A 22,482-nucleotide genomic window follows, 5' to 3' on the forward strand; every position below is an offset into this window, starting at 1 on the left:
GCCAGTTTAGCGGTGACCCTACTCGCCTTGTGGTTGGTGGAGAGGCTGAGATGATCAGATAGCTTGCCCAATCAGCCTGCCGGTGTACATAGTACTGGAATTCTATTGGTGGGTGGCCCGGAGACTGAGACCAATGGGTACGGACGGGATTTGGCGCCTGCTTTGACTGAGGTTGGGGCGAAGTCAACGGAGGGAGCTGCCCTTATTCCACTCCTGTTCTCGGCGCTTTGCAGTGCGGGCTCGGCTATGTTCCTCTCCGACTTCCGCAAGGAGTTCTACGAGGTGATTGTGACCCAGGTGAGCGGCATGGGGGTTGGGCGGGTAGCGAAGCGTGATCCGGAGGGGAGAGAAGGGCTGGAGGGGTAGGGCCTGCTAACCCGTCGCCCGCCAGGGGTCTGTCTCTCGCACCCCCGCGGGCCGGGCTGCCCTGCCCCAGCTCCTGTCTGTTCCCTCGCTGCCCCTCCTCCCCCGCCTTTGGGGCGCTTCGGGGGTGGGAGCTGAGGGGGGTCGCTTTCGAAGGGGGAAGCCGCCTCGCTAGATTGTGGAGAGACCTGCGGCTGTGTGGAGCCCCCAGGTGCCTTTCTCCCGTGAGTCGGGCTGGGTCCTTACTCCGTACGGCCCAGCCGGGGTGGGACCATGTCACTCAGGGAGCGGCCATACTGTGTACTGCTCTGCTGTCAGCTTTGTGGCACAGCTGTGGTAGCCGCCGGCCCTGAGAGCCCGCGGCTGAGCACTCTGCTCCTCTCCCCACTTGCTGCTGGTTTCACACCGAGCTCGACAGAGCAGGGTTTACATTGACCATCTGGCTGCGGAGCCCTGGGTGGGGTAGTGGACTAGGAGTCCGCAGCTGGGTACATCACAAAGCTGGGTACATCACAATTCAGAATATGCATAGAGCCAAGTGTATACACACAAATGATTTTAAGACTGCAGTGGTTGTATGCCAACCTAAGTTAGATTGACATAATTTTGTGGTGTAGACAAAAATTGGGGCAGTGGTAGTGGAATAGCTTAGTGATTTGAGCACTGGCTTGTTAAACCGAGGATTGTGAGTTCCATCCTTGAAGAGGCCATTTAGGCATCTGGGGCAAATAGATTTAAAACAAAACAAAAAAAAAAAACTGTCAGAGATGGTGATAGGTCCTGCTGTTAGGGCAGGGGACTGGACTCAATGACCTTGGGAGGTCTCTTCCAGTTCTATGAGATAGGTATATCTCCATATTATTATTTATTATTATTAGCCAAAACCTGATTTCAGTGAGAGATCTTCAGTGCTGTAAAATGGATCTCACTAATTCATGTGCACTAAGCACTGTGATGGATTGTGCTTTTGAATGAAAAATACCATGTCACATTAAATTAGGTTTAGAGATTTAACTATTTGAAAGCTACATATTAGGCTGCAAAAAGTTTAGAGAAAAATCCTGTAATAAATTAATTTACAAAGGTCATAAGATTGCCAGCTTCTGATAAATATGTACTTAACATAATTTCAGGCGAGTAAATGCTGCAAATGTCATGTTACTTTTTACATTGTGAGATTTTAAATTACAGAAAAGTAGATCTATTTAACTTTGTCAAAAAGTTCAATAAATACATCGGATGTTAAAGCTACTGTCTAATAACAGGATGATCCAAATTAGAAACTGTCATGCCTTTTCACAGTGAAAACCTTTTTCTTATGTGTTATTTAGAGCTTCTTGTTAAATCTTTTTTTGTAAAAACGTATTAGAACTTTGTTTTTTGAAAATCACTGTAGCCTTAGTTGCACAGACATGTAATTCTGTATTCTATTTCCATTGGCTATCATCTTGCAATTAGCCTTCTATCATCATAGCATTCATGTACATTTAAGAGTCAATTTGTTAAATTGTAATCAGCATATATCTAGATGATAAAGTGATTAAAAATTGCTGGGCAGCCTATATTAATAAGTTCTCCCACCAGTGAAGCTGTGCTGCTGAGTGTCCGATATCAGAAGAACTCAAAAAGTTTAGTATGACCAGCGCTTAAAAGAACAGTGATATTTTAATGTAACCATCCTCATCTTAGCTATTGAATCTCTACTTCTGCTACAATTTTCCCAAGTGTTCAAGATGTTATTGAAACTTGTTCAGGTTGTTTATGCCATTGTGTGCAGATTGTGTATATATATACATTATTTAAATATCAATAAAAACTATTCTAGGATTGAATGGCTTTGAACTTTAAAAATTATGCCTTACCCACATAGGCCAGTATAATGATGTTTTCTGAAATGGTTAATGGAAATGATCCCCATTACAGATTCAGGATATGACAATTTGGTAGATGAGACAAGGTTTGCAAAGTGTAGCCTTTATCTTACTGTGAAGAGTACTTTACTTTTACTACTTAAACCTCTGTGTTGCTCTTAAACTTAAAGGAACAGTATTACTTAAAATATTAAAAAAATATTTTAAACTTTTTTTCTGGTGGAGCTTACTTGAAGCAATTATTCTGGGAACTGGAGAAACTGGTCTGAATGCGAAAAAACTAAGTATTCTGTGAAATGTCTACACTACTCTAACTGGTCTTAGATGTTAATTGTAATACAAGGGGCAATGCTTTCACGAGGATAATGTAACTCTTCAAGTTGTTAATATTATTTGAAAAAACAGTTTTGATTTTGTTCCTAGTGCTGCAGTGAGCTCTATCCAGACCATTGATTTAAAGGAGCCATGTGTATGGCTCTACCTGGATAGAGCTTATTGTTAGATAAAGCCCATACTGAGCAAGGTAATATAATCAAACAGGATAAGATGACATGTTTGCACCAACGTGTGTGCAAAGGTTTGTTTACATGCTGCAGTCTGTTGTGTGATTCTCTTAGGCTATGCTAACAGGAGAATTAAGCAGAAAGAAATCTGTCGTTGGAGAGTAACAGAGAGAAAGCTGTGCTAGTCTATATACTGTCAAAACAAAAAAAGCAGTAAAGTAGCACTTTAAAGGCTAACATACAAAATGTACCATGTAAAACAATTACCAGAATAGATGGATCTACCAATGATCTCCCTTCTTTTTTAAATTACATTCATTTGTCTAATTGATTACCTTTATATAAATAATGACAATATGATCTCATCTTTATTTTATTTCTTTTGTATTTGCATTGAAAGATTTTAAATTTTACTGATGGAAACTGATTCCTTTGCAAATGACCTAATATGTCTGCATTTCTATGCAGTAGCAGTATATATGCACTAATTAATACTGTCTTCAATTTTTTTCAGCGTGTTCTTCTTCTTGTTGCAGCAGATGTAGATGCATTATGTGCCTGTAAAATACTCCAAGTAAGTTTGTGACAATCATAATTACGTACCACAACAGAACTGAGAGGAAGGAATCACTTTTAAAAATTTATACAATAATATATAGAAGTAAAAATGAAAGGCAAATTTCTATAAAATTAGTTCAACTTTAAATGTTGGAAAAATAAAAAATTACAACTTGTTATGAAAAAATATTGGTAAATATTATGCTGATTCTTAATAATTCATACCTAGATATTGAAATGTAGTTTTGGATACTTTTGATGTACCTGTAAAGAGGAATAGTAGGAGCTGGAATTAGAGTTGCTGATGTTTTTTCTCATCTGTTAAAGCCATGCTTTCTTTCTAGGCTTTGTTTCAATGTGATCATGTACAGTATACACTAGTCCCAGTATCTGGGTGGCAAGAACTTGAAACTGCATTTCTTGAACATAAAGATCAGGTAAAAAAATAGTGCAAGCTTTCTATGTGATCCTATTACAAAGTTGTAATTTTTAAGTACTCTTTCCTTCATTTCAGAGTGAAGTTTGGGGTTGAGATTCAAACAGTTAGCCAAATAACATTGGATAAAGTTAAATGGACAAATAGACAAATGCTTGGCAGATTTCCACACCTTTTTCCTGTTAACCATAATCCTGGTTTAGCAAATGCTTCTGTTATTTCAGATATGGATCAAATGGTGTGGTGGGTTTCCAAGGTGGGCCAAGATAACACATGTAAAGTGATTTCACTTTTAATCTATATAAACTAAATTTGAACCCATCTTTAGCTGTGAAAGGTTAGAGTGCGGTATTAGCTCTCTCAACAGTCTCTATATCCCTAAAAACTCAACACGTTGTCCTTGTATGCAAGACTTCTGTCTGTTTTCTCTGAGGTGTTGTAGATTAGGAGTCTAATGTAGATGGGTCCTAAAGTAAATGCTTTATAGGCAAAACGTTTTACTAAGTTTAATTTATTTATGTGTGGGTGAACATTTGGTTAGTATGGGAAACAATCTGCTCATTTAGGTAATTTTTTTTTTTCCCAGTTCCAATATTTTGTTCTTATAAACTGTGGTGCCAATGTTGATCTCCTGGAGATTCTGCAACCAGAGGAAGATACCTTTTTCTTTATCTGTGACACCCACAGGCCTATCAATGTAGTGAATGTTTACAATGAGACACAGGTAAATTTAAGCTGTTGAACAGAATAGATATCTTAGTGGGAACTTAAGGTGACTCACCATCTTCCGTTCCGTTCCACGTAGCTCATCTCCACCATGCTAACAGCAAAACAGAAAACAAATGAATAATAACTTGCACTAGTAGTTTAGATGGTCAGAAGGGGAAAATATGCTTTCACGCTGAAAAAGGTTATACCACAAGTGCCTGTGGTGGCTCTACCTGAGATGCACAGAGATGGATGTAAGTTCTGTTCTATTGAAAAGAACATACTGTATTACTGTTAAGGTGACACCTTTCAGGATATATAATTCATCTCAGTAACTAGTGATAACATTTTAAAAAAAGGATCCTGACATGTTTATAGTCTAAAATTACTTGGCAACGTTGTTCAACAGACATGCTTTGTTTTTGCTTTGAAAGTCACTTATAATTTCAATGTGTTTTGTAGTGCTACACTTACCTTGTGCCGTGCAGAATAATAAATATATTTAACTCAAGCCATGTGGAGACAGTGCCATTGTTCTAGCCTGGGCATACGGTTTAATCACCTAATTTTAACAGAGTGGCCATGTCTACACCATCAGCAGATAGGAATAAGGGGATGTCGAAGTTGCCGCGGTCCTTTCGAAAAGGAGCCCCATTTGGATGAGTTACACGGCGGTGAGCCATGGCAATTTCTAAGTGCCGTGGCCGCCCACATTCTAATGAGGCACTGAATATGTATTTCTGCGCTTCATTAGTAAACTTCGAAATGGCCATTTGCATGGTCATTTCGAAGTTTTGGGCTTGTGTAGATGTAGCCAGTAAGATTTTGATGCTCTAGCATGAGTAGATGAGCAAGAGTGGGTGGGTTAATCCGTTAAACTAAAAAGAACAAGTGATGTACATTTGTGGGTGGAAGAACTAGTAGTTCTTCAGCAGTTAAAATGAGCTGTTGTATTCAGAATACACTTTGTTTGTGTTAGATTAAGCTGTTGGTTAAGCAGGATGATGACCTTGAAATTCCTGCCTATGACGATATCTTCAGAGATGAAAACGAGGATGAAGAGGACTCTGGGAATGAAAGTGACGGCTCAGAGCCTTCAGGGAAGCGCAAACGATTTGAAGAGGTGATTCCCCACCCCCCACTTTTCACAATGAAGCTTCAAGAAAAACGTGCATTTTCTGTTGTAGATCAACAAGTGTGCTAACACCATTTGGGTTTCAGGCAAATGAAGTCTAAACAAAAGTCATGGCTGCATTAGAAGATCATAAGGCCTAGATATAAGTTTAAAAAAAGGAAAAAAGTTTAAAGGATACTCTAGAATTATCTACACACAAAAAAAAGTTATGGTGAAGTTAAACCAAAAAGCAGTCAAGTAGCACTTTAAAGACTAGCGAAATAGTTTATTGGGTGAGCTTTTGTGGGACAGACCCACTTCTTCAGACCATAGCCAGACCATGAAGTTAAGCGTGAGACTATACGTCAATAATTTAAGTGCAAAAATAATTACCAAAAATTCAGTTTACCAAAAATAATTTAAAAAGCAGGAAATATAGAGTTAATGTTTAAATTCCGAAGAATCCAAACATTTAAATATATAAAAATTCATAGATTGGATAATAGTCTTAATTTTGCACTTGTAACCATGCTGTAGTTAAAAAACAAACACAAAACCCAATGAGACTACTTTACTTCTTTGTGTGGGAGTGGTTTGTTTTGTTTTTAAAATCTTATGGTGACCTCAAAATGCAACTCAGATTCTTAGCTCTACAGTGGGTGTTTTGTCTTTGACCATCGTTATGATCAGGGCACTGAATCTTGATTAGACAGTATATCTAAGGCACATTTATAGGGCCAAGCCATGGAAGGAAGTGAGGGCACTTGGAACCTTTTGGGATTAGGTCCTGTAATTCTAAATGTCAACCAGTTATTTAAAATCTTCTCAATTTACAAAATTATAATATAGAATGGTGCCAGTTCATCAGTCTTTTTTTCTGTGGAAGTATTTCAAAAACTCTTGTGATATTAGCTTTACTAAATGTTTGTTTTAACCAAGCCTAAGTTATGGGCCTAAACTGACTGGATTGTCACTTACCTTTTGAGTAAATCTTTTCTTTGTCCTCTTGTGTTTTGGCTCTAAACCTGTCTGCAGGATTTTGTGGAGAGAACAATGAAAAGAAGACAGAGGAGAGAGTGGGAGGCACGTAGGTATGCTTCAGTACTTTTTTATGTAACTTATTCCTTTCTTCTACCCTCCCTCCCCTTTTGATAGTAATCTTTACATTGAGGCCAGAAAAGTCTATTCTTTACTGCTAGAAGTACAATGCTGCAGCTGAAATTTCATTCTGAATTGGAAAGTTGAAAGTTGTGTTAAGTCTTGTCTGGCAAGGAATCTTGCTGTTTTGTAGAACAGCTGGAAGTTTATTTTATTAAAAATGTAATCATTTGTAAACTTGTCCACAACTAAGTGCGATGGTTGGCCATTAACTGATTGTATGTAACTTTTATTTCATCTGTCATATGACCAAATCGTATCCTGATCCACTCCCTGTGTGATCCTATTAGTGTCCGTGGGGACTGTATAGACTGATAGTCAGGGAGAACTGTGGATAATAGAATTTGATAAGGTTGCTTTAAAAATAAAAACTACATTGCTGTCTCATAAATTTCAGTGTTGCTAAAACGTAACTCCTTTACTAATGGAAAAATATCCCTCTATGGCTTAGCCACTGAGTTTGATTTTCATATTTGCAATATACAGTCTCAAAATTTGCAAGGATTCTGTATTGAGAACCCTTGCAAATGTTGAATTTTGCAAATATAGGGGGCCCGCAGACCTGGGGAAGCCGTTGCTGCCAGGGTTCCCTGCCCAGAGCCCCAGGGAAGCCACGGCTGCCAGCGCTCCTGCTTAGTGCCCCGCGGGAAGTGATGGCTGCTGGTCACTTGCTGCTAATTGAATTTGCAAACCTTTGGTTCACGAACATAGAAACTCTACTGTACTAATTTTAAAACAATGTTAAGTGCTGTTTTGCTTTTTTCTTGCTTATATAAAGAACTTAAAGCAAATGGCCAATTTGCTACTTAAGCAAACGCTTCTCTTCCCTTTTAGACAAGAAATTCTCTTTGATTACGAGCAATATGAATACCATGGGACCTCGGTAAGTATTAAGTGCTACTTGCCACAAATGTGAAACTACCAGAAAGCATATCTTCAATATGTAGTATAAAGTTCTTTAACTTATTTGTATTTGTACTCAGTTGTAATTACATTATGTCTCATTGGTTTACTGCAAAGTGTAGCAAGCAGCCTCTGTGGCAATGGTGGGCGAACTTTTTAGCTTGAGGGCCACATCTGGATAGGGAAATTTTGTGGTGGGCCATGAACGTAGGCCTGGGGTTGGGGTGCAAGAAGGATAATGGGGTGCAGGAGGAGGCTCATGGCAGGAAGGAAGGGCGTGGGGGTGGGTACAGGCTCTGAGGAGCTGCTGCTTACCTCAGGTGGAACCCAGTGGTGCAGCAAGGGTAATATAGGCTCTTCCCCCAGGCTCATGTGACTCCCAGAAGCAGCTGGCACATCTTGGTCCTGGAAGGAGGGCAGGCTGTTCTGTGCACTGTCTTCACCGGCAGGCACTGTCCCTGTAGCTTCCATTGCCTGCAATTCCTTGTTCCCAACCAATGGGAACTACACAGATGGTGTCTGTTGGTGAGAGCAGCACACAGAGCCTTCTGCCCTTCCTTCCTCCTGCTTGAGGTTGGAGAAACATGCCAGCCACTTCCAGGAGAAGCACCAGATAAAGGCAGGCAGGGAACTTGCCTTAACCCTACTCTTCAGCTGAATTAAAAATCCTGACTAGCTAGTGTGGCCCAGAGGTCATAGTTTACCCACCCACTCTGTTATGTTCGCCTTCCTATACCTTTATTAAGCAGATTTGAGTTCTGGGATTTCTGAAATCGCCTTTGGTATTCATAGATGTAAATAGAAAATTCTGGTATAGCCATCAGTGCCGCTATTTTCTAGTAGTAGGCTTCCAGGAATTCCTGGCATTGTAGCACAAGTGAGTCCACATTACTGCATAACGATCATAATATTAAAAGTGCATCCTAAAGTGATTCACAAATTATCTGAAGTGCGGCCTCTTTTGGGTTGGGAGCCAGCAATCCAGTTGTAAATAGAAGGGAAGAGGAAATCCTGGCTCAAAACAGGTCAAAGAAACCCTTAGTATTAGGCTTGTGCGTGGGGGCGGGATCTACAGTGTTCATAAAATAAACATACAGGAACACCCCTTTTTATAGGTCTAATCTGAAATACTCAGACGTGTATGGAACTCCATTTACTTTTCAGAAAGGAAAGTAAAGGTTCAGATGATTTGGTTTGGATTTATTCCTATCTTTTCAAGGGAATCAGGTATTTTAAACATGAAGTTTAGACTACAGAGCTGTTCCTTCTCATAACCAGCTTGCACAGGGCGGCTGTGACCCACTTCTCCACATGATGGCGGGTCTCAGCTGGGTGTCCTCTCTCTAGAAGACAGGGAAGAGCCCAGCACAGAGCTCCATGAAGGTGTCCTTCCACATGTGAAAGTTCTGGAGCCACTGCTGCTTGTCCCACTACCCCATGGCCAACTAGTTCTACTAGTGCAGTGCCTTCAGATTGGCCTCTGCACCCGGGGGTGGGGATTCAGGTGTGACCGTCTGGCAGCAACAGTGAGCTCCTCAAAGGTGGTGTTGGACTCTACCTCTCTGTGAGGAAGAGGAGAACGGTCGTCAAGAGGTGCAACAGATACTGTAGCACCTCTGGGTGGGGCCAGCACAAGTCCAGGGGCTGTTCTGGTACATGGTTTGCTGGAAAGAGCTGTGTCTCCCAGAAAGCGTTGAAGCCCTGCTCTAGGAGCTGTGCTGTCCCTCATGGAGGTAGGCATGCCTCAGCATGGGCAGGGAACAGGTGTTTAGGGGGTCCCTTTAAGGCATGTCTTACTGGGGTTTCTGGAAGGAAATGATGACCTGCGACCCTGTCTGCTGTGGTTCCGGGTGGCTGTTTTGTTAAGAGAGCAAACGGGAAGTCAAGCCATACTTAGTCCGCAGAGCAGATCGCAAGAGCAATCTGCTCTGAGGTCTGGAGGTCTTACAAGTGGGGGACTTCTGTCAACAAATCACTCTAATCTAGACATAGCCTGAGAAATTAGAATTCAGATTCAAACCTGTCTGTCCTGCAGAAGCTCTGCTACTAATCTGGTGTATGATGTTTTTTTCAAAAGAGGTCTGCTATTTTTCTAATTCAGATTTGTTACAGCAAGTCATCAGTCCTCTTTTCTCTTTTAGTCTGCCATGGTGATGTTTGATTTGGCCTGGATAATGTCTAAAGACTTGAATGACATGTTGTGGTATGTAGTTCAGTTATGGCGTAACATTTGTTGTTTGCAGTAATAGCACCAGCTAATTCTGTAGCATAATAGATAAATTCCTCAACAGTATTTGTATCCAATGTGTATGTGTGACTTTTTAATTTTATATTGGAGAAAATGTATGTCTTACGCTTGGTGGAAGGTACTTCCACTAAAAACTCAGCTGGTGCATTTCAGATACTTACTAAGTAGAGCAATTGAAATGATTTCTGTGGCTATGTATGTGAATTATTTTGTCAAGTAAAAATACAGCTGCTTTCCCATGTGAACATGTTCTGTGATTAATTTAGTTCACAAGCATTTGTGTTCCTGCTGCACGTATTCCTCTTCTAAATGTTATAAAAACAGCCATCTTACAGGCTTCACTTTTTATATTGCACTATAATCTTTTCCTACCTGACTCTCTTTCTCATATACACACACACACACACCTTTTTTTTTTTTTTTTTTTTTTTTTTTTTTTCAGGTGGGCTATTGTTGGACTTACGGACCAATGGGTTCAAGATAAAATCACACAGTAAGCCAGTTGTTTTCTGTTTTTTTTTCTTAATAGCTTTCATATATCAGGGGAGCCCTATGTTAATTTACACCCGTACATAAGTCAGGCTATTGCATTCATGTGTGAATGTTATTCAAACAAATTACGTTTTTAATTGAGAAAAACATTCAAACAATAGAAAACATTTCTAATGAACTGTATTCTCTTGCAGATTACTCATTTTATAAAACGATAACTGTTAATACTCTGTAGAATACTCACACATTTTAACTGTGGGTAATTTAAAGAGGTCTGTTTTCCAATAGCTCCATTAAAAGGAAAAAATAATTAAAATCGCTACTTTTAAACACTTTCTTTTTTCCATGCACTTTTTTAAAAGCTTGAAACATTTTCTAAATCATATTTTTTTTTCCTATTTTCAGGCATAGATTTATCTCCCAGTAACCACCAAAAATTTCTGTCTTCCATTGTACAAACTGCTGATATTATATTGGTAGATTTCAGTTTGTGTATTCTGTTCTCCTTATGCCTGCCTTCTTTAATCTCTCTATTTTGTGAGGTTGAGGGTAAATTCTGTAATTATTTTATTTTTATATGCATTACTACTGCAATAAAGATCCTTGTTTGGATTGACTTTGTATACTGTGCAGTGAAGGAGGGAGAGAACCGATCACTAGGTGGTGCCAAATTTTAAGAAATACATTTTTTATCATTTCATAATAAGATCTCACTTATCTGAAGGTGGTGTGACAAAGTCAGTCTTATTCCTAGCCTCCAGGCCTCTCTTTAGTTTACTGGTCCCACTTTAAAGGCCCAGTTGCCCCCTTTGAGGTGAGGGGAGGTCTGTGGGGGGGAACCGAGCCCCACCTACTCGTTACAGGTTCCAGTCCAGGGACTCTGTGCAGCTGCTACTGGGGAGAGCTGACTCCCTTAGCCCTTGGCGCAGCAGCTCTTCTCCCAGGGTTGAGCCTGGGGTTACCAGGGCTAGGAAGTCCACGTACTCACTGCTGAAGCTCCTTAGCTGCCCCCTGCTTTTTCTGGTGTGCCTAATATTCTCTGCTCCTCTCGAGCTTTCTCTCTTCCACTACTCTGATCCACTTGCCTCTCACCCTCTCTCCCCTTGCTCTGCTGAGGAAAGGGTTTTAAAGGTAGGTTTAAATGGGACCGCCTGGCCCTAATTGATTGAGGTCAGCCTCCTCCCTAGCTGCTTCCACTCTGTCTTAATGCCAGCTCAAAACGACCCTGTTTTTTCTTCTTGTATTTTCTCCCCTGCCCTCACCCTGCCACAGTGGCTAGCCAAGGTGTAAGCCTTAAGAAACAATTTGGTAGTTAACAAAAATGCAAGTACCAAGGGGAAGAAAAATTACTATTTTTTTTTCTTTTTTTTTTTTTTTTTTTTAAAAGAATGAAGTATGTGACTGATATTGGAACTTTACAGCGTCATGTGTCCCGGCATAATCACCGTAATGAAGATGACAAGAACTCCCTTTCTATTGATTGCATGAGAATAGCGTTTGAGTATGAGTATCCTTATGTCTGGTCTACAAATAATGAGGAGGTTCGAAAAAGTCAAACAACCCTGATTTGATGCAGTGAAGTCCTAATCTAGGAAAAGGAAGTTTGAGGGTTTCTTAGAAGCTAGGAATTGAACTGGAAGAAACAGATACATGAACAGATGAATCCTGTTCCAATATTTGAACATAACTCCGGTAACACCAGAACTACAGAACTGGCTTACAAATTCAAAGCCAGGAAAACAAGACATGGGGAGGGAATGATAACTGCTGCCTCAAAGACTAACTCACAATGTTCTTATTCACGTTTGGAAATCTTTATTCCAGGGGATCTAGTTAATATGGATTTAAATGGTGTGTATGGTGGGGAGGGGGTGGAATAGTAAACAATTGTTAAGTTCATTACTAATTTGTAAACATAAATATATACACTCAAAATTTTTCCCTAATTCCTGTTAATGTCCTCAGTCTGCGCCTGGCTCTTTATCAACATTGGTCCCTATATGAAAGCCTCTGTAACACTTGTTATACTTCTGCTAGTCTCAAACTTTGGTCAGTACAAGGGCAGAAGAGGCTTCAGGAGTTTTTTGCTGACATGGGGTGAGTTATAAAGATTCATTGGGAAAAGGGAGCACTATGTAGTTGTTCCTTCAATAATGAAGCATGTGAAAAAAGATTCAGGATATAATAAAGATAAGAATTTTGAGGTGAGCACTTATATTAAATATGGAAGTGCTGTTATGGGCAGAGAGGTTTGACCTACCACTGCATTACTTCTGTTCTGCTAACACTAATGTACTCTTTAGTTTTAACATACGTGCTTTTATTGAACAGTAGATATATGAAGTGAGTGACCTGTACTCTCCCATATCCACTCATCCATACTGAAGGTGGATGAATGTGAAGCGATGTAAATTAGAGCTGACCTATTGAATGCTTTCTACTTTATAAATACATGTTTAAACCATTACTTTTTCCCATTTTGTAGTTTGCCTTTGAAGCAGGTGAAACAAAAGTTTAATTCCATGGACATTTCTTTAAAGGAGAACCTGCATGAAATGATAGAAGAATCTGCCCTCAAGTTTGGGTAAAATCCTATTCGTTAATTTAAATTTCTGTTCAATACTGTAAGGTGCTAGAAACATTAAAAAGCTTCACAGCCTCCATATACAGTAGATTCTAATACTGATTGGTAATCTGGAACACAGAAGCTGAGGATTTGATGCTTATGCCCCTTATTTCATTTGTCCAATTGTAAAAGCTCGACATCTCTCAGAATCAGGCTTTGAGAGACTTCTGATGCTACTACATCAGGTATAAAGCCTGAACTTCTGACTCCTTGTTCTGTACTCAGACTACCACCATGCTCTCCCTTTCTTAGCTGTTTAAAGAGATGCCACAGTTTGTTTAAAAGACATAACAATATTGCTGAATAGGAATAAGACTATTTAGAAAACATAATGAACAGTAACAGGGAGGTAGCCATGTTAATCTGTACTCCAGCAAAATAAAGCAGCTGAAATGTAGCACTTTAAAATCTAACAAAATGATTTATTCTGTGATGAGCTTTCACGGGACAGACGAACTTGTTGAGATCAAACATAATGTTAGATTTACCCTTGTGCCGCTGATTGCCATCCATTAACAAGTAGGAAATCAATGTCAATAGTATAACAGATTATAAGAGGTTTTGTCATAACTCCTCTCCATTGCTTGGGTCTACTTTACAGAATGAAGAACTTAAGGGTACAGACTTTCAGTATTCACTTTGGTTTTAAGAACAAATTTTTAGCAAGTGACATAGTCTATGCAACAGCTTCTTTAATGGAGAATATAGAAAAAGATGAACCTGGAACTAATAATTTTATCAAGGCTTTGGACAGTCTTTCAAGGTATTATGCACATGTTCTCTCCCCCCCACCACCCCACAATTTTTTTTCTTAATATTGTTTTCATAACTATTAAGTTTATTAAAATACTTTTGAGAGAAGATTCAAAGCAAGGATCCTAGATGTAACACCATTAACAAGAATTTTTTTTACATGAAAGTATTTTTATTCTTCCTCTTGCATTATAGGTGTAACCTTGACAATCTACATCATGGGCTGGAACTAGCCAAAAAACAACTACGTGCTATTCAGCAGACTGTAGCCAGCTGCATTTGCACCAATCTCGTAATGTCTCAGGGCCCTTTTCTCTACTGCCATCTGATGGAGGTGAGACTTAAGTACTTTTGTTCCTCCTCATTTGACTTTCTGTACTGTAACTGTCCACATTGGTATGTCAAGTAGATATGAAAGCTTGATCAGAAAGAAAGCTAAGCTGTTTCAGGCTGTATTGTACTGATTGCTAATCAGCTTATATTGACAATCCTCCTGTCCTGACATACTTTACAGTTACTAGGTGCGGAGAATAGATTGCTTGCTAATTATTATATCTTAATGGATGGTCCTTTAGACTGGCGGTGGACAAACTTTGTCCCAAAGGCCACACCTGGGTAAGGAAATTGTAGGGGTCCATGAATATAGGAATTGGGTTCAGGAGAAGGCTCAGGGCAGGAGTTTGGGGCACAGGAGGAGGATTGGAGCAGAGGAGAGTTTGGGCTTGGAGTTGAGGTGCACAAGGGCTTTGTGCAGTGGGCTTTCAGCTAGGTGCCACTCACTTCAGGTGGCTCCCAGTCAGCTGCATGGTGGAGCTAAGGCAGGCTGCTGCTTCTTTCTGACCCACCATGACTCTGTACCATGCCCGAAAACAAATGGTATGTCTGGCAGCGGCTCCTGGGTATTGTGGGGCAGATGGCTCTGTGGGCTGCCCTTCCTGCAGGCGCTGCCCCTTCAGCTTTCATTGGCCATGGCGCCCCATTCCCAGCCAATATGAGCTGTGGGAAGGCACCTGCCAATTATGGCAGTATGCAACGCCCTGAACCCAGCAATGGAAGGAGGTGTGCCAGCCTCCTCTAGCAGCAGCACAGGGTCTTGGCAGGCAGGGAAGCTGCCTTAGCCCTACTATGCCATCAGACTGGTAATCCTGAAGGCCTGATTAAAAACCTTGATAGGCCAGTGGTAGACAGCAGGCTGTGGTTTTCCCACTACAGCTTTAGATGGTTCAGAAAGCTATTATTACCTCCCCTCCTGTACACTCAGCTGCCCTTTTGACAGCACTACTTTTTCAACTCAGTTTCTGTTTTAAGACAGGAATCAAGTCTTGTCCTGGTACTTGGCTTGATAGTCAAGTCAGCAATCCCAGCGTTATGGCTTATGAAAGTTAAGGCCAGGTTCCTTAGGTTTTTTTAGTATGCAATTGAAGATAAGTTTATAAGTGGAAATGTTTCTGTTAAAATTTTCTGGAGTGCCATGAGGTTTGTTGAGGTATAACTGAGTTAACTTTTCTTTTCCCAGGGCACACCAGATGTGAAACTGTTCTCCAAACCAGCATCTCTTTGCCTGCTCAGTAAATATTTGCTCAAGTCCTTTGTTTGCTCTGTAAGTAAATTAAAGCTTTACAGCTAGGTAGCTCTTGCTCCGGGTATGTAGTTCTTCTGGATTTTTTTTAAGAAATGGATCACTGGATAAAGTATTAAAGTATACATGTTACATTTCAGATAACTGGGAAATAGAGCACCAATGTACAAATTACCCTGTGTGGAAGACTGTATGTTTTAGATCTGCTCAACTCTGGAGAGAGCTGAGATCCCACAATATACGGAGATGATAGTAACTAAAATTTAAAATTGCTATTTTTTTTAACAAACTTGTCATGGCAGAGAACTTAACTAAAGTTTGTAATTCTGAAAACATAACCAATCCTGTATTTTCTATTGTCTAAAAGCCCAAAATATTTTATTTCTGTCAATAAATATTTAAGAGTAAACCTCTATTTATAACAATTCAAACTGAATTTTAAGGAGTATTTGCTAAACTAGTCATATTTTAAACTATACAAAAGTAGTATTCAATTCAGATAAAACACAGGGCTTAAAATTATAGTAACATATCACCCAGTCAGAGAGTATTATAATGATATTACCATGAGCAATCCTCGCTATGTACGTTACTTTTTTTTTCCTCCTGAAAATTAGGCAAAGTTCCTTACCCTCTAATAAGTTCCATGTGTGCTGACCCCTTTAGGGATGTATTAGCAGGACTGGAGTGTTACTCAAAATTCTTTTTATAAGGGGTTCTCTTCTTATTTAAGTCCCTGTTTTGTTTCAGGAAGAAGGGTTCTTTTGAAAACGGAGTTTGTTTTCAAAGGAACCCCGTCTACATGGCTGTTTCTGCTTCCAGAAAAGGCCCTTCTAGAAGTGAGATTGCAGGGTAATATGCAAATAAAGCACAAGACATGTAAATTCCTGCCTCATTTGGGTTTCTGATCTCACTTATTTGCATTAGACTTCCAAAAGCGGAATGCAGTGCAGCTTCATCCTAACTGACTTTGACTTTGCTACATTTCTGCTGTTTTGTTTTGTTGGAGTACAAACTAACAGGGCTACCTCTGAGACTTTGAAGAACTTAATTAAAAAGGGTTAGATTATCAAAGCACAAACCTGATAACAGTGAATTTTGTCTCTGATAAATAGAGATCAGAACTCTCCCAGGAGTTTTCCACTTTGCAGACCTGTGGAATGGTAAAGGAGCATTACACTAATAAGGAAGGGAATGTGCTTAGTGGAGTAAAACTTTTCAGTCTTAGTTTGTTTTCTATAAAATAATACAAAAGAAATGGCCACAGATTTTTCACTTATGCACAGCACGTGTTTTATGTACCAAGGTGACAATGCCTGCTTTAATGAGAAAAGGCAGCGTTCTTCCTTACCGGAAATCATGTCCAAAGCTTCCTAGCTGTTCTGTTTTAAAAATTGATTTCGTTTTCTTTAGGTCACTTACTGCTATGCCTAAAGTCACTAGGCTTGTGACAGGGAGATCAAATAAAGAAGGCACTCTCAGTTGCTCTGCAGTGGAACTGACTTAAGTCAACATGTTTAGTAGCACCTCTCATGCAGATCTGAGGCTTGATTGTATTGTCTCTGAGTTCTTTGCCTAACAGAGGGACTTCTTGTCTTCCAGACAAAAAACAAACGCTGTAAACTTCTGCCACTAATAACAGCAGCACCACTGGATATTGAGCAGGGCACAGTGATCATGGTGGGGATTCCTCCAGAGACCGAAACCTCAGACAAAAAGAAGTGAGTTGTTTGTTTGTTTTTTAAAGTTTGTTTTCTACATGGCATCAGTCAGCTTAGCCTCTTCCATGAAAAGTGTCCAAGGTATATATTTTATTGCTAAGTGAGTTGATTCCAATGATGTCTTTAATGATAAATTGTACATATTTTAAATATCTTGCTATGGGTATTCAGCTATGACAGTGAGGTGCCTTTTACAGATATCAGAGGAGCTCTCTGTTTTGCAGAAGATGGTCCAAAAAAAAAAAAAAACACCTCACCCACCCTATCTCTTGCTATGCCTATGCAATATAGGCATATGGTTCCCCAGTTAATCATCTTCATTTTTCTGATTGGTTTATTTATTTACCTTTAAGCAATAAATACCTTTTTATTAACATTAAATATACTAATCCCATCTATCAGTATAAAATGATGAGGTCTAAATTAGCTGTTACCGCTCAAGAAAGAGATCTTATAATCGTTGTGGATAGTTCTCCGAAAACATCCACTCAGGGTGCAGTGGCAATCAAAAAGGTGAACAGAATGTTGGGAATCATTAAGAAACAAATAAATAATAAAACAATATGAAGTCCATGGTATGCCCACATTTGAATACTGCGTGCAGATACGAATATTTCAGAAAAGAGATATTGCCATTGGAAAAGGTACAGAACATGGCAACAGAAATGATTGGGGTCATGGCACGACTTCCATATAGGGAGAGATTAATACAACTGGGACATTACAGCTTGGAAGAGAGACAACTAAGGGAGATATGATGGAGATCTATAAAATCATGACTGGTGAGGAGAAAGTAAACGTCATTTTACTTACTTTTTTCATAACACAAGAACTAGGGGTTACCAAATGAAATTAGCAGACAACAGGTTTAAAACAAAAGAAGGTACAGTAATTCCTTGATTTTTATGGACCCTGACTTAATTGACTTCTGGAACAATGGACATCCCTGCCGTTGTTCCCAAAGTCCTCTGGGGTGCATAACATCATTCCCCACTCCCTTCCTCTCTCCCCACCCAAAGAAATAAGAGACCGCTGCTGCAGCATGGAGGAGCTGCCATCTCCTCCACTGGAGCCAACACACACTCCTCCCACCAGGGGTGCGGCGCATAAAGGGGCAGACTGACACTTGTTTGCACCTCACACCCGGTGGGAGGAGCATGTGGCAGCTCTGTTTGTGGCCTCTCCAGGCCGCACGCTGTGAGGTGGCTCCATTTTGTGGCAGGCTTGAGTTTTTTTTTTTGTGTTTGTTTCAGAGGAAGTTGGGGGTAGGTAGGCCTGGGGGCCTGGCAGGGGTGGGTGGGCAGTAAACCCTCGCATTTAACGGATTTTGGGGAATAGCGGGCACCCCTCCCCCATTTGTCCATTAAATCGAGGGTTTTGTGGAATTCCTTGCCAGAGGATGCCAAGAAGGTCGAAACATTAACGGGGTTCAAAAGAGAACTAGGTAAATTCATGGAGGATAGGTTCATCAATGGCTATTTGCCTTTGTTTGCCAGAAGCTAGGAATGAGCAACAAGGGATGGATCACTTGATGAATATGTTTAGTTCATTCCTTTGGAAGCACCTGGCATTGACCATTGTTGGAAGACAAGATAATTGGGTTAGATAGACCACTAGTCAGATGCACTAGCCATTCTTACGTTCTTATTAATATTTGTCACACTACTAAAAATAAAAGTAACGGACTTGTTTTGTGACTATACTTTTTGTATATGCCCTGACTTTTTCAGTATGCTTGTAAATCATGTTTAGGCTACTCAGTCACTGGGCTACTTTTGGAAACATTTAACAATTGTTATGGGCGCTAGAATTAAATCCTGCTAAAGTTCAGGGTATGCTTGGAATCGTTTGTTTTATTCATACATCAGGTGTGTTAATCTTGACTACTTCAGAGGTTTTCACCTAATGTGAATTTTCAGTCTACTTCCTGGGGGACAAGCTGGCTGTTGGGCAACAGTGACTAACTGAAGTGCATACACTCTGGACTTTCAGGGCTGCATGCTTGTAGGATATAATATGCCTGGTCCAGGCAGGCTAGGGTGGAAAAGGAAGGCTATTTTATCTTCTCTGGAAGATTTGGAATGTTACAAAAACAGTGTGTGCTGCCAATTTAATGAGGTGATATTCCTAATGTAGAGAGTTTTTATTTTGTTTTTTAAGCTTTTTTGGGAGAGCATTTGAAAAAGCTGCAGAGAGCACCAATTCCAGGACTTTGCACAACCACTTCGACATGTCTAGTAAGTAATTCTTTAACACCTGTGTCCACAAGTTGCATTTGACTGGCAAATCCTTTAGGGGTCAGTGTGTCAACTGTTTTAGACAAGAGGCTCCCTAAAGATCTCAACCATTCTGGAAAGCAGCAGTTTTTGTAATTTTAATATATACAAAGAAGATGAACATCTGTGTGGTGTGCTTCACAAGCAATCTGCAATATAACACACAATTCTTATTTAAATATTATGGTCCTTCATGAATTGGAATCTCGGAGTACTGCAATTAAAAACTGCTACTGTTAATATGCAAATCTCTTAGTTATGACTGAGAAGTGTGAAATTTATTTATTTATTTATTTATTTGGAATGACAGTTTACACCTGAATTGACTGGAGCTCTGAAATGTAACCATAAACAGTTATTGTTCCATGGTAGTTATGGTGTAGGCTTATCTTCATTAAAATTTGTTTTGAAATACATTTGTATGTTTGAAAGAGACATCAATGCAAAGAGATTTCACACATCCTTTTTTAGCTAGCAAAAAGGAGTTGTATTTTGGAAAGGTTTGTGTGCATTTCTGCAAATAGACAAAGTTTAAACTCTCAAAATTATGATATGGGCATGTGCTCTGCAACAGTTATTCATCTAGAATCTATCAAGTCTGCTGAATTAAAAATGGAGAGCATATTTAAAGAGTGAGAATCTGGAATTCTGAATTTGCTCAGGTCTCTCTTAACAAAACAGTAAACTACATATTGCTGTATTACTCAGATTTAAACTTAGAAAATAATTTGATTAAAAGTATGTAATCCAAGAGTTTTAGATTTGGCATATCTGCAGTTGTCCTCATACTAATAAATCTTTAATTATTTTTAGTAATTGAACTGAAAATGGAAGATCGGAGCAAATTTCTAGATGCACTTATCTCTCTGTTATCCTAAGGGTAAGTTTATGTGAAAGAAGAAATAATTCTTGGACGTGATTTGCTGGTAGGCTGTTCTCAGAAGATGCAGCAAATTTTATAAGCTTCAATTTCAAACAAAGCCAACTAATTTTTTTCGTCTGAGTCTGGAGTCTGTCTACCCATAAAAGGCACTATCAGTTGAAAATTGTCATAAAATGCATGGATCAAAAATAGAACTTCTGAAAAATATTTAGTTGTGGTTTTTAAATTGTACAAGCCCAAATGAATGGTTGATTTTAGTTTAAACCTATTATTCTAAAGTTATATTGTACATGATATAGTTTTAAATATGTGTCCAAAATAAGTTAGTGCCTGAAAACACATTACTAGATCTATCGGTTAAATATGCCTCCCAAAAACATTAACAGATTTTTTTTAATCCAGATGGAACACACAAACTGTGTGGGTTTTTTTTTTTGTACATAATTGCAATTTTTCCCCCCCGAGAGACAAACCAAGCTCTCTCCATCTGTTAAATAACATTATATCTTTCGTTAGTTTATTTTGAGGATTGTTTTTGTTTTAAAACTAAAAGTGAGCAGACTGTTTAAGTTTTGAAACACTGACAGAAGACAGGATATTCAAAATAAAGATTAATACTCTGTCCTTGACTCATACTTTTTTAAAATTCTCTTTAATCATTGCAGCAGTTTTGAGTTCAAGACAGAATCTTGGTGTAAACAGTGCATTTCCTGGCTTTGAAAATTTGTGATAACCTTAATGTTACTTAAACAAAGTTTTTTAATTTTTTCATGATGTTTAAATTGTTGTCCAGGACAAAGTTGGCACTTTAAAACTTTGCAGATAGTAATGAAGTTGTACCGCAGAAGTCTTGTTAATGTACCAAAAAGGAGACAGGATATTTCTAAATAAACACCATGTCAATTCATACTCTTTAAATAATCAGCTGAGAAGTCTGCACTGTAGTTCTTTCACTAGTAAACTGTATTTCAGTCCCACTATTTTAATTTTAGTTTAGATGCTAATGTCTATTTTAGGTTTTGGTTATGGCCTCGCATATACTGTTACATATTCTGTCTCCTTAAATCTAGTGTTCAGTAATTTACACTTTACTGGATAACTCTGTAACAGCTGGAATGTCTAGGAAAAATCTAAATCCTTGTAATTCTGATCATTGTCTGTTGAGCCTTTCGTCCTGGCATGAGACTAACCTTCGTGAGAGAAATTTTATTGTGTGCGCTAAGTAGTTTTGGAATCCACATTTGGGAGTATGTGGTTGGTTGTCTCTCTAGAAGAGTTCAAAAAGGATCTTGGAAAATTAACACACAGTTTATCCTTACTACACAACTGTGAGGTAACCAAATTTTATCCTCATTTTATAGATGTTGGAACTGAGGCAGAAAGTTAAGACTTTCCCAAGGGCCATTCATTGTCAGGAAGGACTTGTAGATTTTATTCACATATGTCATGCTAAGTTCCTTCGTGGAAATTAGTACTTCTGGTATTCAAAATCGTTCAAAACTTCAGACCATCAGGTTACCAACTACTTTTGGGACCTGTTAGGTCAGTGGTTGGTCACTCTGCCTTCCAGACTGCTTTTCCTTCCCAGCTTCACTTTGGATACTGGCAGAAAATACCACTAAGATCCCAAAGGTTGTCTTTCTTCCTGGTGTTGAAGTTATGATGCACCATCTTGCTGTCACTGATATACTGCAACAGGCCTGGATTTAAATCTTCTTTTTCCTTATAGGCAGAGAGAAGGACATCACCCTTGGTGCATGGGTGCTTAGCACTCTTTGTCAAGACCCTCCTGATTTAAGAACCAGTTGGACCCCACTGATCCAGATTGTCATTTGAGTTAAAGCAGAAAGCTACTTGTGAACTGCATTTCTTTCGCCAAGCATCTGACAATCTGGAAGTCTCCTATGCCTTTCTATAGCGATACAAATAGTAAGTTGAAGACTCTTTTTTTTTTTAAAAAAAGTCACACTCTACAGAACTGACCTTGAATTGACCTTTTTTCCTACGTGTCTTTTTAAAACCTAAGGAAGAATTCATTTGAATAAAACTGTATGTATTGATGGAGTTCAGTTTCATGGGGGGAAAACAAATTTGCAACCAGGAAGCAGTCTCTCTGCCTAGCAAGTCTGAGTAACAAAGGAAAATCTATTGGTTGAGATTGTTGAATGCTTTGTGGCAGGAACCTGATTTTTAAGGCATGGGGGAAAAGCTCCCTTTGAGTTTCTGTACATACCACTCTGAAATCAATTGCTAATACATACCACAAGGCGTATCTCTGTGTGTTTATAAC

The 22,482-nt window shown here is 39.3% G+C and overlaps 1 protein-coding gene across 1 annotated transcript; it reads left to right on the forward strand.

Annotated features, from left to right (window-relative positions):
* Positions 1–177: 177 nt before the first annotated feature.
* On the forward strand, positions 178–22,054 carry CDC45 (cell division cycle 45). Its single transcript, XM_075012610.1, has 19 exons — positions 178–297; positions 3,252–3,311; positions 3,640–3,732; positions 4,318–4,455; positions 5,419–5,562; positions 6,589–6,644; positions 7,546–7,594; positions 9,756–9,817; positions 10,305–10,355; positions 11,742–11,861; positions 12,320–12,451; positions 12,840–12,938; positions 13,582–13,743; positions 13,929–14,067; positions 15,250–15,333; positions 16,915–17,033; positions 19,194–19,270; positions 20,123–20,189; positions 21,922–22,054. Exons 1-18 carry the CDS (start codon positions 247–249, stop codon positions 20,185–20,187), a joined length of 1,701 nt encoding a protein of 566 aa, XP_074868711.1. The 5' UTR covers positions 178–246; the 3' UTR covers positions 20,188–20,189; positions 21,922–22,054.
* Positions 22,055–22,482: the final 428 nt, after the last annotated feature.

This window comes from Carettochelys insculpta, chromosome 18 (genome assembly GCF_033958435.1).
Source record: "Carettochelys insculpta isolate YL-2023 chromosome 18, ASM3395843v1, whole genome shotgun sequence".
NCBI lineage: Eukaryota > Metazoa > Chordata > Testudines > Carettochelyidae > Carettochelys > Carettochelys insculpta.